The sequence below is a fragment of the Schistocerca piceifrons genome, chromosome 4, assembly GCF_021461385.2.
Source record: "Schistocerca piceifrons isolate TAMUIC-IGC-003096 chromosome 4, iqSchPice1.1, whole genome shotgun sequence".
Lineage (NCBI taxonomy): Eukaryota > Metazoa > Arthropoda > Insecta > Orthoptera > Acrididae > Schistocerca > Schistocerca piceifrons.
In genome coordinates this window covers 638,260,491-638,277,560 of record NC_060141.1, presented here as the reverse complement: position 1 = coordinate 638,277,560, position 17,070 = coordinate 638,260,491, and the positions used below count along the sequence as shown (strand labels likewise).

Sequence of the window (17,070 nt, the reverse complement as noted above, 5' to 3'; positions counted from 1 at the left end):
GAGCATTTGGGTTTGGATTCGTCTCATCGACACGATATGGTAGCACAACATCTGTGGACAAGTTTTTCGTTTTCCTGTGTTCTAGAATTATATATGAGACGTCTTTCACACTTACAAGTACATCACACAATGGATCACAGCTTCTTGAAACTTCCTTTTGTGCCAGATCAAAACAATGATTGATGCAGTGGGTGAAACAACTCTTTTGCTGGTCTTGAAGAATTTCCTTCACAGCTTTGTTCCGCGCAGATATATTAGCTGCACCATCGAAACAGTGGGCGCGTAGAAACTCAATTTCTAGTGACAGTCTTAGAAGGATGTCTTTAATGGTAGTTGCCGGCGTTTGAGCCTGGGGGGGGGGGGGGGGGGGGAGCTGTCCGGTGGACTATATGAACCCAGAAAAAGTTCTTTTATTTTGAGTGTCTCTGGGTCAACACAACGTGCACAAAGAGTGAACTGCAACTGGCCAGCCACGTTCGTCGCTGAATCTGCCATAATTCTGTAAAATGAGGAATTTTTTATTTCTCGCTGGATCATGTGAGCCATAATTTCCAGTTCTTCGTTTTGTATCGCTGGCGCCAATCAAGCGCCCCGGCGTTTCAACCATATCTTCAGTTGTGGCACATCATTCTTCCTTTCGTCGAGAAGTATCAAGATTTTCCCAGAGACCGTTTCATGAGTTCTCAGTGCATTTCCTGTTCGACCCAGGTGCCTGAGTAAACTGACAATTGCTAGTAAAGCGATTTTAGCTTTTCCTGATCGGTCAGCAGATATCGCGCGATTGGGCAATCACAGGTGTGCTATTTTGACGATGCTGAATAACTGCGAGAGACTAGATGAAAAAGATTCTTCTCGTGTATCTTGAACTTTTCCGTAGCATTTTTCCAGTTACAGAAACCTTCTTTAAGAAAAGCTGTCTCTTTCTGTGGTCTTCTATTGTTCACTGACTGAATGGTCCGAATGCAGTGATAGCAGAAAAACACTGCCGCTCTTTCCTTCCTAATGTAGCCACGGATACGACACAAACCATTCCGATTTGTTAGACCTTCCATTCGTTCGTGGAAACTTATGATTCTCTAATGGGCGAAATTTTGTTTCAAAGACAGGTATACTTGCAGTAGACCCCATTGTGTTTTCACGTGAGAATGGGGTGTCTGCATGCTTTGGTAGCCCTGTGCCACAACTTTTATGTCTATCGCCTCTATCTGAAACCTTTAAGGATAAAAACGTGCATCTCACACACATCACACTAACATAAAAAGAGCTTTCAGCAAGCAAAGTATGTTAACGGTGAGCACATAGTATAATACCACAAGCATAGGAAGAAACACTCATAGTTGACCACAAAATATTTAGCTTACGTGTCAATGCTTGTGCTTTCTTGTAAGTGTCTTCGGCTAGAATTACTACTATCAGACTGAGACTGGCCACTGTCATGGGTAATGCTAATACAAACGATCTGAGATTTTTTAGTGCTACTACCACCTCCGAAAAATAAATTCCTTAATAGATTTTTGTGACATTGTCAACACCACACATAAAACAACAAAATAGTAATAATCACATATAAATATCAAAAATGGCTCTGAGCACTATGGGACTCAACTGCTGTGGTCATAAGTCCCCTAGAACTTAGAACTACTTAAACCTAACTAACCTAAGGACAGCACACAACACCCAGCCATCACGAGGTAGAGAAAATCCCTGACCCCGCCGGGAATCGAACCCGGGAACCCAGGCGTGGGAAGCGAGAACGCTACCGCACGACCACGAGATGCGGGCACATATAAATATCGTTCATGACCCATGGATCTATGTACACATATAAATGGAACTAAAAGTTAGCTACTGAAATTTAAAAGGAGGCTTTACCTCAGTAATTGTATGTGTCGCAAGTAAAAGGAATCACTGTAAACATTATTGAACATCTGTGTAGTGAATTACAAAAGAGGGTGCAAATCAGACCTTAAAGCAATACTGCAGTGTAAATGGAACAACAATAACATGTCATAACAAACAAACTTGCACAGTTCATACCAAATCGATTGCAACCGATGATTTATTAGAAGGGAGGCCCTAGCCACACGACATTTCCATTAGAAGGAAACTCACACGGCAAATAAAATATTTTCAGCTGTAAAGATAATGTGTGCTACCATAATTGTTCGATGATGAATTGCTGTGTAAGGCACTGTGTTTTTGTGTTTATTTGACGTTCAAGTTTCAGTTGTTAAATCAATTTAAGTAAACTGAACAATGTTTGTACTGTTACATGTAACATTTGTGATGAAATTGGAACGAAATATCGAAAACTCAAATCTCGTTTTCTGTGTACGTATGCTTTTCTCAGTGGCTGTATAACAGGCAAGAAAGAAGCTGCATTTGCAGTATGTTCAAAGTTCTTTCCCACAGCGACTGTATATTCTTACTTGCAGCTGTTTTTGCGACAACATGGACTTGAATTGTAGCATTGTACTTTTCCTTTCATAACCTAACGAATGATATTAATATACTTCCGCGTTATGACAGATAAAAACATCTCAGTATTTATCGTACAGAGAACTACTCATCTCTTTTTGTACTGTTATTTGCTGAAAACCTTGTTTCAGTATATTGAAACGTTTATGTGTAGTGACTTGTCACGCTGCACTCTGAATGGAGTGCAGAAATTTATCATGTGCGGCGTAACACCAACACCTACAATCCATTTACTCGTCACTGGAAAGTTTTTCCTACCACTATAAAAAAAATTACTTTGGTACGTTAGCTTCAGTTGGTACGCTGCAATACATGAACTAAAATGCACAAAACGTGAAATAGCCAGTGAGGTCTTTCTTCTCTTCATATTCTTCAAATTACGTTCATTGAGTTATTTTACTCAATTTTTAAACATCGTAAAAACTCTAATAATGGATAGGTAGCCACTTCACTGCCTAGCACGAATGTTCAGCTATAATATATCTTTTTTTATGAAATCACTTGACAAACGTTGCATAACGAAAAGAAAAACCCCACGAAAATCCAAAAACAGTATTTTCTTAATTTTTGTGTGCAAATAGTTCAACGTTTTCCGAACAAACTAATTTCAGAAAAGGATGTAGCTTTGCCGCATTTATATAAAACAATGACCTAACTGAATGAAAATTCGCTTTCCGCTTCGGTTCTTTTGTATTGCAGAGCGAGAAAGGGTTTTCCACAATCAGTCCGCAACAATAACACCGCGTCTATGTGCCAGAGATAACGAATTCAGATAGTGAGTCTGGTAATCAGTGCGTATTAGACTTCACGATAAAATTATCGATAATGCCTTAGTAAACTGAGGGCTGTTTTTAGCATCAAAGACATTATCTAAGCAATAATTGCCACGACTGATTGAGTGCATTGCTTAACTACTATCGCAGGATTGACTATGATAAATGTTGCCCCTAAACAAAACAGAGTGTGTCAAATCATGAAGGTATTGTCCTACGAGACATAAATGGGGGATATTTGTAAATATCTAATTAATTAAAATTTTTATAGTGAAATGTGAATGTAGTGTGTGTCATGAACTATGAACTTCATGATAACTTACTATATAGTAATGTTTCGGAACATGCGCCTCATTTTTCTGATCCTGCAACAAAAGTGGACTTTCTCTTGCTGTGAAATAAAAGGATGATCTGAGTTCATAGTAATGATACCTAATTTCAGAACAAGCTGCCAATGGCTTATGGAGCGATTTTCATACAATACTACACCTAGCTATGACTAATGCGTCAAATACTAGTTTTTTTGCAACTTTCAAAAGTTATCCCATCTTAGTTCTAGATACGATGTTATATGTAAGTAATCTGCGCCTTTATGTACGAGTTACATAGTGATTACCGGCACCTTTGTTGACTGAACCTCTACTTGGTCTGCTGCAGCTGGGGCTAACCTTTTGCCACTGATACGGATAGTCAAGCGATTTCTGAGTATTCCAACGTAGATCCAGGAATTGTTTATCGCTTTGCATTGAGATTTGGTGCCCCCTTGAACTCGAAAGCATTTCCGCTGTATCGGAAATAACCGATATGTTTTTGCAAATATCTGGTACGCCGTAGCTCCCCCCCCCCCCCCCCCCCCTGCCCCCGCTTCCCTTAAAAGTCTCACTGGGAAGTGAATTTACGTCCTTCAATAAACTACTGAGAACAATCGATATTGAGTTAGGAGGTTCATAACAAATAAATGACGTAAAAAAAATTACATACTTTTCACCACAAAGGATCACTCATATCGCCTCGAAACTGCAAATCAAATGTGTGTGTCTTTATCTCTGTAAAGAAAACTGGAGAAAAATCACACGTTTCACGTTCGTTACCAGAGCAACAATCCATAGCGATGTAGCTACGGTGTGAAGTCACGGTGGTCGTGAAGGGAGATAAAATTTTGAGGTTATCACGTTGCGTTTATTTTCTTAAATATTGGATTGTTCGTAGAGTGTGGCGGAAACTGTCGTAGCGGCCAGCCAGTTCAGGCATACCGACTGCTGTTTGGGCATTGTTGGCCGGTGTTTGTCATTTTCGATAGGACCGCACGTGGCTTGTGCCCGCCAGACCGCGAGACTAAACTGATCAAAAAAAGTTTTGCACCACCTGCAGATCTGCAAACGTGTGGACTTGCATCGATGGGAACCGAACAGTAAGTAATGAGGGGGTGGCAATCCTTGTTTTGAACACTATATTATTACGCAGGTGCAGTGGATAACTGTTAACAACGTAAAGGGACAGCAAATCCAGTTTTTTACAGTCAAGATTTCTGCCTTAGGTCTACCGCTCCTCCCCAAAGCTGGCGCAGTGGCCCTTCATTCACCTATACGACACAGCCGACCCTGAGGGCTCGATCAGTCACAAGTACTGATCGAAAGTGCTATGCAGAATTTGTTACATATGCATACAGAGACTGTACCCCAATAGGAGTCACAGACGGAAAAATGGGGCGAAGGGAGAGGCGGAATGTGTTAGACTGGCCAGCGCAAAAGTAGTCCTCAAGGTCACGGCCACTGCCTGCCGCCAACAGGGGCTGCGGGCTGTGATTCGCCCGCCTCCCGGCTTTGTTGCCATGTAGGTAAAGTACCGTTAGCAGTGCGGCAGGTCAGGACAGCTGAAAGCTCTACATCTGCATCTACATCTACATGATTACTCTGCAATTCACACTTACGTGCCTGGCAGAGGGTTCATCGAACCATTTTCGTACTACTTCTCTACCATTCCACTCTCGAATGGCGCGTGGGAAAAAGTAACACCTAAATCTTTCCGTTCGAGCTCTGCTTTCTCTTATTTTATTATGATGATCATTTCTCCCTACGTAATTGGGCGTCAACAAAATATGTTCGCATTCGGAAGAGAAAGTTGGTGATTGAAATTTCGTAAATAGATCTCGCCGCAAAGAAAACCGCCTTTGTTTCAGTGACTGCCACCCCAACTCGCGTACCATATCAGTGAAACTCCCACCCCTATTGCGCGATAACAGGAAACGAGCTGCCCTTCTTTGCACTTTTTCGATGTCCTCCGTCAATCCTACCTGGTACGGATCCCACACCGCGCAGCAATATTCCAGCAGAGGATGGACAAGTGTAATGTAGGCTGTGTCTTTTGTGGGTTTGTCGCATCTTCTAAGTGTTCTGCCAACAAAGCGCAGTCTTTGTTTCGCCTTCCCCACAATATTATCTATGTGGTCTTTCCAATTTAAGTTGCTCGTAATTGTAATTCCTAGGTATTTAGTCTAATTAACAGCCCATAGATTTGTGACATTTATCGTATACCCAAAATTTATCGGATTTCTTTTAGTACCCACGTGGATGACCTCGCACTTTTCTTTGTTTAGTGCCAATTGCCACTTTTCGCACCAAACAGAAATTCTTTCTAGATCATTTTGTAATTGGAATTGACCGTCTGATGATTTTACTAGACGGTAAATTACAGCGTCATCTGTAAACAATCTAAGGGGGCTGCTCAGATTGTCACCTAACTCATTTACGTAAACCAGGAACAGCAGAGGGCCCATGACACTACCTTGCGGAACGCCAGATGTCACTTCTGTTCTACTCGATGATTTACTGTCTATCACTACGAACTGTGACCTCTCTGAGAGGAAATCACGAATAATCACGAATCCAGTCACACAACTGAGACGATACTCCATATGCACACAATTGGATTAATAGTCGCTTGTGGGAACGGTATCAAAAGCCTTATGTAAATCTAGGTGTATAGAATCGATCTGAGATCGCTTGCTGACAGCACACATTGCTTCTTGGCAATAAAGAGCTTGCTGTGTTGCACAAGAACGATATTTTCTGAATCCGCGTGGTTATGTATCAATAAGTCATTTTCTTCAAGGTGATTCATAATGTTCGAGTACAGTATGTGCTCCGAAATCCTACTGCAAATTGAGATCAGTGATATGGGACTGTAGTTCAATGGGTTACTCCTATTTCCTTTCCTGAATACTGGTGTGACATGTGCTACTTTCCAGTCTTTAGGAACCAGACCATGCGCCAAGTGAGCTGTTGTATATGATTGCTAAGAAAGCTGCTATTGCGTCTGCATACTCTGAAAGGAACCTGATTGGTATTCCATCTGGACCGGAAGACTTGCCTTTCTTAAGTGATTTTAGTTATTTCGCAACATCTAAGATATCTTTTATGTCACTCATGCTAACAGCTGTTCTGGTTTCGAATTCTGGAATATTTACTTCGTCTATCTTTCGTGCTGAAGATTAGATGGGTAGATCACATAACTAATGAGGAAGTATTGAATAGGATTGGGGAGAAGAGAAGTTTGTGGCACAACTTGACCAGAAGAAGGGATCGGTTGGCAGGACATGTTCTGAGACATCAAGGGATCACCAATTTAGTATTGGAGGGCAGTGTGGAGGGTAAAAATCGTAGGGGGAGACCAAGAGATGAATACACTAAGCAGATTCAGAAGGATGTAGGTTGCAGTAGGTACTGGGAGATGAAGAAGCTTGCACAGGATAGAGTAGCATGGAGAGCTGCATCAAACCAGTCTCAGGGCTGAAGACCACAACAACAACAACATCTTTCGTGAAGGAATTACGGAAAACTGTATTTAGTAACTCAGTGTCACTGTGCTATATCAAGTGTTCACGCCTGATCTCAGCGTCTTACTGTGTTTAGAAAGGTGCTGACGTGTTTTCGGTGGTGAACAACAATGCAGGAGCAATGGCCTGCTTGTAGTACTCCTTCCGTCGGTGTGCGTAAAGGGCGGAAAGACATTCGTAAACAATCGAAAATCATCATATCGAATGTACTCAAGTTTTTTACTGATCTGGCCAACAATGAAGAAGCGAGGAATAAATTTTGCGCAAATTCATAAACTTACTGCTAAAGTGTGTAGTGCCTCCAAGTCAACTGTAGGCCGTATTAGCAAATCTGTGTCATTGGCAGACTGTCCACACATGAATAAATGTTTCGATTCTCCAAGAAAGAGATACGAACGTGAACGGAAATCAATCGTTTTTGACGATTTTAACAAAGAGCTCGTGCGTGGAACTGCACTTAAGACAGAAGAGAGTATCCAACGGCTAAGAAAATACAGGCTGACGTCCATGAAAAAATTACTTACCCGGGTCCTGAGTCCTCCGCTGAGTTCTCCGCTCCCTTGGTTTCCGATTCAAGAAGTGTAGTGACGGACGGTAATTCTTAATCGAACGCAGAGACATTGCAGCAGCAAGAGCGAAATTTTTGCGTACAATGCACTTCTTGCGTGCTGAAGACACCAGGCCTGTAGTGTACTCGCATGAAACTTGCGTTTCACAGAACCACACCAACAAGTATCTATGGCACGGCTCTAAAGGAAACGGCAGTTTGAAAGTGCGTACTGGTAGAGGTGGCCAATTAATCATCGCCCACGCTGGTTCATTCAAAATGGTTCAAATGGCTCTGAGCACTATGGGACTTAACTTCTAAGGTCACCAGTCCCCTAGAACTTAGAACTACTTAAACCTAACTAACCTAAGGACATCACACACATCCATGCCCAAGGCAGGATTCGAACCTGCGACCGTAGCGGTCGCGCGGTTCCAGACTGTAGCGCCTAGAACCGCTCGGCCACGCCGGCCGGCGCTAGTTCATTAAACACAGGCTTCATACCAGAGGCGAAATTTGTTTTTCGTGGTGGGAAAAGTTCTTGCCAACCCGATTACCGTTCAGGAACGAATGTAGAAGTTTTTAAGTATTGGTTTATTCGACTGTTGTTTGCGCTGGAAGAAGGGTCAGTTATCGTGATGGATAACGCCAGCTACCACTCCATTGAGATAGAAAAGCTGCCACGTTCAAATTGCCGCAAGGCAGATATTATGGAGTGGTTAAAGAAAAAGAATGTTTCATTTTCAGACGATGAAACGAAGGCTGAACTCCTGTCTAAGGAAGAAATTGTTGGTGCCAAAAAGAATTACGAATTAGATCAACTGGCAAACGAAATGGGACACCAAGTGGTACATCTACTACCGTATCACTGCCAGTATAATCCCATTGAATTGGTATGGGCCCATGTAAAGTGAGAAGTAGCGAAGAGAAATACTACTTTCAAACTTGCTGATGTCGAGAAGCTAACACACGAAGCTTTTGACAATGGTACTCAGCAGGACTGGGAAAGGTGCGTAAAACACGCAGAAGCATTGCAAGAAACTGATTTCTTGAACGAGGGTTTAAAAGACACCGAAGTGGTATCTGTGATGATACACCTGGCTGAAAGAAGCGACAGTGAATCTGAAGACACAGAGCCAGAAGATGCAGTTTGGGTAGTGCCGTCTGTGTAAAAAGCTGACTTGATTTAAATGTTTGTCAGTTCATTTCAGTTATAGAGGACGTACTGCGAATGTTTTTCCCTCACAGTAGACGTCTGATAAATTTATCATAAGTGGTGGCAATTAGTTTACTCGACAGTAACTGTGAATTAAAGGAAGATTGTCAATTCTGCATTAATTAACAACAGTTTTCATAAAAACCTTTATCGAATGTCTTTACATTCGGATATAATCTTACTGCATTCGGTTTACTTGTACATTCGAAATTTTAACTCCTTTTTTTCGTAGGAAGATGTACTGGCTATTTCGTAATAAGGGTAATGCAGTTCATAAAATGACAAAACGTTGTGGTGCTTCTGTATCGACTGTACATATAAACAGTGGAGTAACATCAGAACAGTCCCAGCACTTATTCTGATTCTCCGAGAAGAGCATAGAAATCTATGGTATTTGACGACTTTCACAAAAAGCTAGAATGTAGAATTGTATTACTTTGGTATGACAGAGGATAGTATCCGATGGCGAGAGAAATACAGGGTAATGTCCCTGACAAAACTGATTATTCTGGCCAGTCACTTCAGTGCACTGTCTTCTCCGCCCACTAGGTTTTTAATTCAGAAACTGTAATGATGGTCGAAATTTGTAACACAAGACAGGGACATTGCAGTAGTAAGAACGAAGTTTTTGTGTACCAAGCACGTATTGCGTGCTGAGAATAATAGGCTTAGAGCAAATTTAGATAAAACTTGGGTTTCACAAAACCTTTCGAACAAATATTTTGCTCGACTTTGGTGAAAATGTTGGCTTCAAAATAACTACAGTTACTTTTGCGTAGCGTATATTGGCGTTTTGAGTGATGGATGCAATGACGAAGGATATGTATTAGCAGCCAGTAAAATATTTTCGGGAAGTAGGGAATATTCTCGGCCATATTAAAGAGAGCCGTCCGAAGAAAACTCTTGGCGACGGCCTACAACGACACGCGCGCTGCTGCGCACGGAATATCGCGGAAGTAATTTGTCTCTGTACATGACACGATACGTTAATAATGTCTGAAATGTTACCAAAAATTATTTGGGGTAGTTTTCTTAGCAACTTTCTCGCGGGAAGTTTCGTTGCAGTCCTACATAATGAAAATTCATCAGCATTTTTCGCTACGCAGTCGGCACAACTTCACATCTCTTTTAATATTTTATTTTTTTATCTTAGAATACATTTATGTTTCCGAATTAAAAGACGCAGAATATGCGTCTGTAAGCTTTGAGGATGTTCAAATTTTTTTCACTCCAATTACGTTAATGATTGTTAGAATACTACCACTGGTTGAAGTAAAAAATTATTTTCCTCCAAAATTTCTTGTAACGTAATTTATCATTTTTTTTCCTAGCAGCTAGTGAGAATTTTCTTTTGGAAAGTACTCCATCATATTCTAGACTAAAAATAGAGTTGTCCAATATTTTTTTAATTTTTACAAACATTTGAAATTATCTCTATAAAAAAACTGGCAATGCTGTAAGACGGCAAGATGACCTTGAAGCCCTATTTTCGTGCCGACCACTTTATGGGTGTTACATGATGCTGCCACCAAAAACACAAATCGCTGCCAACAAAAATCATGTTCCCATACTTCTTGGCGGCAACATAGTTTATTTACTGGCTCTGCTACAGATCAAATAAAACGCCAAGTGTATTTGGAGGAGGAGACCAGAAACCGGTTCCCCCCCCCCCCCCCAGAGTTTGAAGGGAGGGAGGGGGTGGGGAGCGACTGCCTATCCCACCCTCCACCCCGCCCTCCCCCAGTTGATGCGCCGTTGACCATGATGTTATCTAAGTGAAATCTTCCCATATCTCCTGGCCCCTTCCAAGAATACCTCCTCCTCTTGTGATTTTTGACCAAATATTCGCTATTATTAGCTGAAATTTATTGCAGAACTCAATTAATCCTTCTCCCCCTCATTCCTAGTATCAAGCCGATATTTTTCCGTAATCCTTTCTTCTACTGCTTCCCCAAGAACCACATGTCAGTCCACCATGACTATTAGTATTTTCATCTCCATCTGCGTAGCGCGGGATTCGCCGAGCGGACTAAGGGGCTGCAGTCATGGACTGTGCGGCTGGTCCCGGCAGAGGTTCGAGTCCTCCCTCAGGCATGGGTGTGTGTGTTTGTCCTTAGGATAATTTAGGGTAAGTAGTGTGGAAGCTTAGGAACTGATGACCTTAGCAGTTAAGTCCCATAAGATTTCACACACATTTGGACTTCCCTCTGCGTACTGAATTATCTGTTAAATACTCTCATATCCTTTCCTCACCTCTTCATCTTCGGCTTGCGATGTCGTCATGTATATTCGAACTTACATTGTCGTTGTTGGTTTGTTGTCTATTCTGATGAGAACAACACTACCACTGTACTGTTTACAGTAACTCACTCTCTGCCGTACCTTCCTATTCATAACGAATCCTACACCTGTCATACCATTTTCTGCCGCTCCTGATGTTACCCTGTACTCATCTGACCAGAAATCCTTGTCATCCTTCCACTTCACTTCACTGACCCCCACTATATCTAGACTGAGCTGCATTTCCCTTTTCAGATATTCTAGCTTCTCTATCACGTTCAAACGTCTGACATCACATGCCCTGTCACGTAGAAAGTTATTCTTTCGTTGGTTATTCAATCTTTTCTCGTGGTCACCTCCACCTTGGCAGTCGCCTACCTGAGATCCGAATGGGGGACTATTCGGGAATCTTTTGCCAGTGGAGAGATCATCATGACAATATTTCAATTACAGGCCAAATGTCCTGTCTTTAATACCCCAAGTTGCCATTGCCTTCTGGAGCCTCACCTCGTCGATCATTGCTGACTCTTCTGTCTTGTAGCCTTAATCGCTAATAATAACGGCTGCAGGTTTGAACAATATGAAAAATAGTAGCATTGTGTTATTTTATAAAATCGATTCCATTGTCGATAGCAAGATTAGAAAAATTATAAATGAAGATAGAAATATCGTTTGGATGAAAACTGAAGCATATCAATTTTGTATTAACTGTAAATTTGTTTTTAGATTGTTTCAGTTGACAATTGTGATTAATGATTTTCATAGTAGAAGACTGATATTATGTCATGGATTGATATAAGTAATACAAACATATTATCAGAAAAATAGTTTTTTGGCATCAAACATGTTCAGAAATATCTGAAGATGAGAACTATGTAATTTAAGTAAGAAAATTAAACGAAGTCATGCCAAAATTTGTACGGAAATGAACATTTCGGTTAACATGTGGTACTTCATTACACTACGGAACATTGATTTTACCGCCGTCCGGTGTGGCCGAGCGGTTCTAGGCGCTTCAATCGCAGGTTCGAATCCTGCCTCGGGTATAGATGTGTGTGATGTCCATAGGTTAGTTAGGTTTAAGTTGTTCTGAGTTCTAGGGGACTGATGACCTCAGATATTAAGTCCCATAGTGCTCAGAGCCATTTGAACCATTGAGCCTTGATTTTACGCAGGCGTGCGCAACTTCGTCCGAAGCAAACCAGTAGCCACGAATGTCTTTTTTTCAGCGCTCCACAAATATGGAAATCGCATGGGGAGACATCGGGGCTGTACGGAGTATGTGTAAAAGCTTCCCAGTCGAAACAACTTTGACAACATGTGGGCAGGTATTATTCTGCAACAGAATGGTGCCGTCCCTCAACATTCCTAGGTATTTGGACTTCATGGTGCATTTCAATTTTTGTGAAGTGCCCACGTACGGCTGTGCATTAATTCTGGCGCCGTGTTGCAGGAAGTAAATGCGCAGCGGGCCCTTGCAGTCAAAGAAAAATGCATCGTGACTTTGCCAGAGGTGGCATGCCTGTTGTTTTCGATTGCACTGCAGAAGTTTCGCTGGGAAGCCCTTAGACAACATCCATACAGTACCGGTGTCTCCCTATGCGATGTCCATATTTTTAGAGCCCTGAAGAAAGACATTCGTGACAGCCAATTTGCTTCAGACGAAGAGGTGGTCGCCTGGGTACAACTATGATTTCGTAGGCAATCACAAACATTTTTCCATGAAGGCATTGTCTTGTCTCACAGTGGGATAAATGTATTGACATTTATGGCGATTACTTTTGAAATAATAAACCGTTTGCTTACTTTTTTCGCATCTGTCTCGTTCTCATTTGACTGCAGCTTATACATTGTGGTTTCAAAAAGGACCTTACAAGTTTGGAATGATGTAGAAATTTATTGAGGAAACTAACAGAATCGGCAAACGTGTCATTTTGTAACAAACAACCTCAAGTTTCACATACATATGTCAAATGTCGCTTTGGTTCGATGTGACTACCATTTGTGATGCGACGAACAACCCACTGGTAATAAATTTCTTCCCACGCTCTTTGCAGCAAATCGGGAATAACTTGTGCAACAACCTGTCTCAACCAAGTTTTTGTGCCAAGTGTAAACTATAGGCCAGCTTGGAGGTTCTTTAGCATATTCGAAGCGAAATTTACTCTGAACAGGTGTTGCTGTGTTCGCTTCATGAAACCAAAACACACAGCGAGCACACTCTGCACCAGTGAAAGTAGCCATTTTATCTATGTACTACACTGGCACTCATGGTGGCAGAAATGGACACTGATGCACTACTTGAATCAAAGTTGAGGTTATTTGCTACCAAATGACATATCTACCAGTTCTGTAAGGATCTAAATACATTTGTGTATCATTTCAGAGTTGCAAAGTCCTTTTTGACCCACCTTGTACTTTCTCTACTGCGTCACGCGCCCACAATGCCGTCAGCAGACTTTCAGTCTCACGGCCGGCAGTGGTGGTAATGTTTTGCCTAATCGGAGTGATTGAAATAAAATTTAGAGTCCCATCACACAGCAGCTCACTCAGTTACTGATTTAGAGATACAGCTTTTAGAAAAGACAGCCAGTTGTAATGCAAGAAAGAGGATTTTTTTCTGTTGCAGATGCAGAGTTTATTCTGCCGGATGGGCGACCAATTATACGCAGGTCGGAGTGGAGTTCCGTGGCGCCAGATTTTCGGAGAACGCTGAGACACCCCACGCCGTATGTGATCATCGGGCACACCGCGGATAAGGTTTGTAGGGGCAAAGACGAGTGCTTCGTCCTGTTGCGCATCTACCGCGATGAACACCGTGCAAAGTGGTTGCAGCCGGACATCTCGTACAACTTTCTCATAGACGTGGAGGGCAACGTCTATGAGGGCCGTGGCTGGGACTCCACCAATAACTACCAATCCTGGGCGAAGCGTTGCAACCTTGGTGTGACTCTGATGGGTGACTTTAGGACGGACAACGTGACGACAACGATGATGCAGACGCTACTACAGCTGCTGGACCTGGGACTGAGCTTGGGCAAACTGGACCCGAACTACCGGTTGGTGGCGCAAAACCAGGTGCACGCTTCACTTAGCCCCGGAAATAACGTACTAAAAGTCATCGATACGTGGCCACACCGGTGTCTTTATGATTGCAACGTGGGTGTCCAGTGTATCTACGAAGATAACGACGAAATTGACGCGTAAACTTTCAGCAGATCTGGAGCGCATCATTCTTAAACGATATTGTTAACCCTTTAGTTTTTTAGGCACTAGGCCATACGACGAACCAACGTCAGGCTGACTTCGCTACAAGGACCGTCATATGACGGACCAGTGGAAGTTGCCCTCACTGCAAGTGAAACAAATATTTTAGGCTATTCAGTGTTTATGAAGAGGCACTTATTAAATGTAACCCAGCCTGTCAAAGTCTCAGTTTTTTCCTTCTTTTAAAACTTCATTTTCTGACGATCTATTTTTTGGTCATATTTATATTAAAGTATCTTCTTGTGTTTCTAAACTGTCGATTAATAGTGAAATGAAATAGTATGACCTTAACAGAACGAAATTTACTAACACGTACACGCATTTGTCAATCAAAATTAATATTATATTGCATATTAAAAGTAATAATAAGTACCAGTAATCTGCAGGTTAAAACCTAACACTCAACATATATAGGTACTTCTTTCGTAGCCAATACCGGTCTGAATTGCGGATCCAAAAAAAAGGATGGGAAATATGTAATTTGTTTCGTCGCGTCTAGTCTCGTGCCTGTTGTCTGTTACATTTCCATTCTACAGCAGAGCTCGCTCGGGTGGACGATTCCGAACCACATATGACGTCACACTGGACGTCTGTCGCTGTCGTTGAACGGTTAAATATTAAATAACATACTGATGTAACGTCTTGAAGGTAGGGTTCCTAGTAGTGTAAAATTTTGTAAAAGGTGCCATGGTCACTGTTAATTGTGGAATTTGTCGTCTGAACAACTCACTATTGAAATTTCTGTCGTGTGACCATTATCAAGTGGAAATAATAGTGCTTTAGCACATGTCAGACCCTAAAAAATCATCCTAGTGGCTTTGCGCTCGACTAATATAGATTCTTTGTTACAGTTGAATAACAAACACAACAATAAGACGACATGCACGTATGTCGCACGATTTTTAGTTAGTGACCTGGCCTCAAACACAATTACTTCCATTTGTTAAATTTCAATAGCTAGTTGTTCAGATAAATAATTACACAGTCAAAGGGATCATTATGTCCTTTGCAAAACACGGATTTAAATTCTGACTACCCATGCTACTAATGGATTGAATCTCTAATATTTTATCTGTGATATTTATATAAAACAGTGAAATCAGTCATCGTTAAATAAACGGACACAAAATAATACGACAACGTGATCAGTTTCACAACACAGGGCGTTTCCGTGATGATGGAACAAATTTTCAGAAACGAAGAAGAAAGGCAGGTATACAAAACTGAAACACTGGACCGAAATCGACCGAGCTGAAAATGAGAAAATTTAACGTTTATTGTTCTTCTGCTGTTTCTGACGAAAAAATCCACGTAGAAACATTTCCACACTACATTTGTTTCTAAAATTTATACAAAATGCGAAATTCGCAGTTATTCGAAGTGGCACCTCGCAACTTTTACGCAGTCAACTTTTATGCATACATAGCTCTTTCGTTTCAACTGAGCATCTTCGTGTTGTAGTGTATTGAATGGGACTGGGGATCTAGAAACAACGGAGAGGCTTCGTCCCCGCCGTAGCCTCAGTCGTACACGACCCCACAACAGGCTACGGCAGTCCACTCATCCCTCTGCCGCCCCACACCGAACCTAGGGTTATTGAGCGGTTCGGCCCCCAGTAGACCCCTCCCCCCCTCGAGAATGTCTCACACCAGACGAGTGTAACCCCAATGTTTGCATGGTAATGACGGTGTACGCGTACGTGGAGAAAGTGTTTGCGCAGCAATCGCCGACATAGGGCAACTGAGGCGGAATAGGGGGAACCAGGCTGCATTCGCCGAGATAGATGGAAAACCGCCTAAAAACCATCCACAGACTGGCCGGCACACCGGACCTCAACACTAATCCGCCGGGCGGATTCGTGCCGGGGACCGGCGCGCCTTCCCGCCCGGAAAGCAGAGCGTTAGACTGCACGGCTAACCGCGTGGGCATCTTCGTGTTACTCAAGCAGTATTACACTCAGTGAGCGTTTCTGTAAGGAGGTGTCTCGTGTACAAGACTTTTCACGGGGATGTTAAATAAAAAGCACTGCAGTTGTTGTATATCCTATATAAAAGGCACAATCGGTTTTGTAATTTAAATTACATTACCAAGTGCAAATCTGAATAACAATAAAGGAAGAGACTGTAAACAGTATCACGTAAAGACCATATCACAGTGATAAAATATTTCTTCCGACATGATGTTTCTGATATGGGATCATATGAGAGCATTATGTCACAACTGTTATAATTAATTACTATGGGATTTGATATGAAAAAATAAGTGACTGATGAGAGAAAACAGTGTTTTGTAATTGAGTGGTTATGGTATGGTGTCACCAGACTCCTCATCCTGTCGCGTTAATTTCTTCCTTGACTCTCAGGGTAGCCGTATGCATGCAGTCAACGCCTAGAGGAAATCTCGTCCGATGGCCCATCGCCCATAACAAACTAACTCTTCACTTTAAACATTAAAATTACCTCGATAACTTCTCGTAAATATTAAAATAACGTTGCGTTTAAATTTATTACATTGATTTTGTATTACTATATGAGTTTTCATTTTAGTATCACAAATTTCGTTTTTTTCAAGTTGTAGTTGTAGTGGCACTTATTATCCATATAAAATTTTTGAAATTTTGCCTCAAGTTCGTAATGAAATACTGCCCTGCCAGCATGTGTATGCACATATATGT

General features: G+C 41.7%; 1 protein-coding gene across 2 annotated transcripts in view; it reads left to right on the top strand.

The window, feature by feature from the left end:
• LOC124795416 (peptidoglycan recognition protein 1-like) overlaps positions 1–16,000 on the top strand; it is a 144,279-nt gene extending 128,279 nt beyond the window's left edge. For both annotated transcript variants that reach the window (XM_047259439.1, XM_047259440.1), the window contains exon 3: positions 13,759–16,000. In XM_047259439.1, the coding sequence (XP_047115395.1) occupies positions 13,759–14,336 (578 nt within the window). In that variant the 3' untranslated portion in view covers positions 14,337–16,000. The remainder of the gene's footprint in view (positions 1–13,758) is intronic.
• The last annotated feature ends 1,070 nt before the right edge of the window (positions 16,001–17,070 follow it).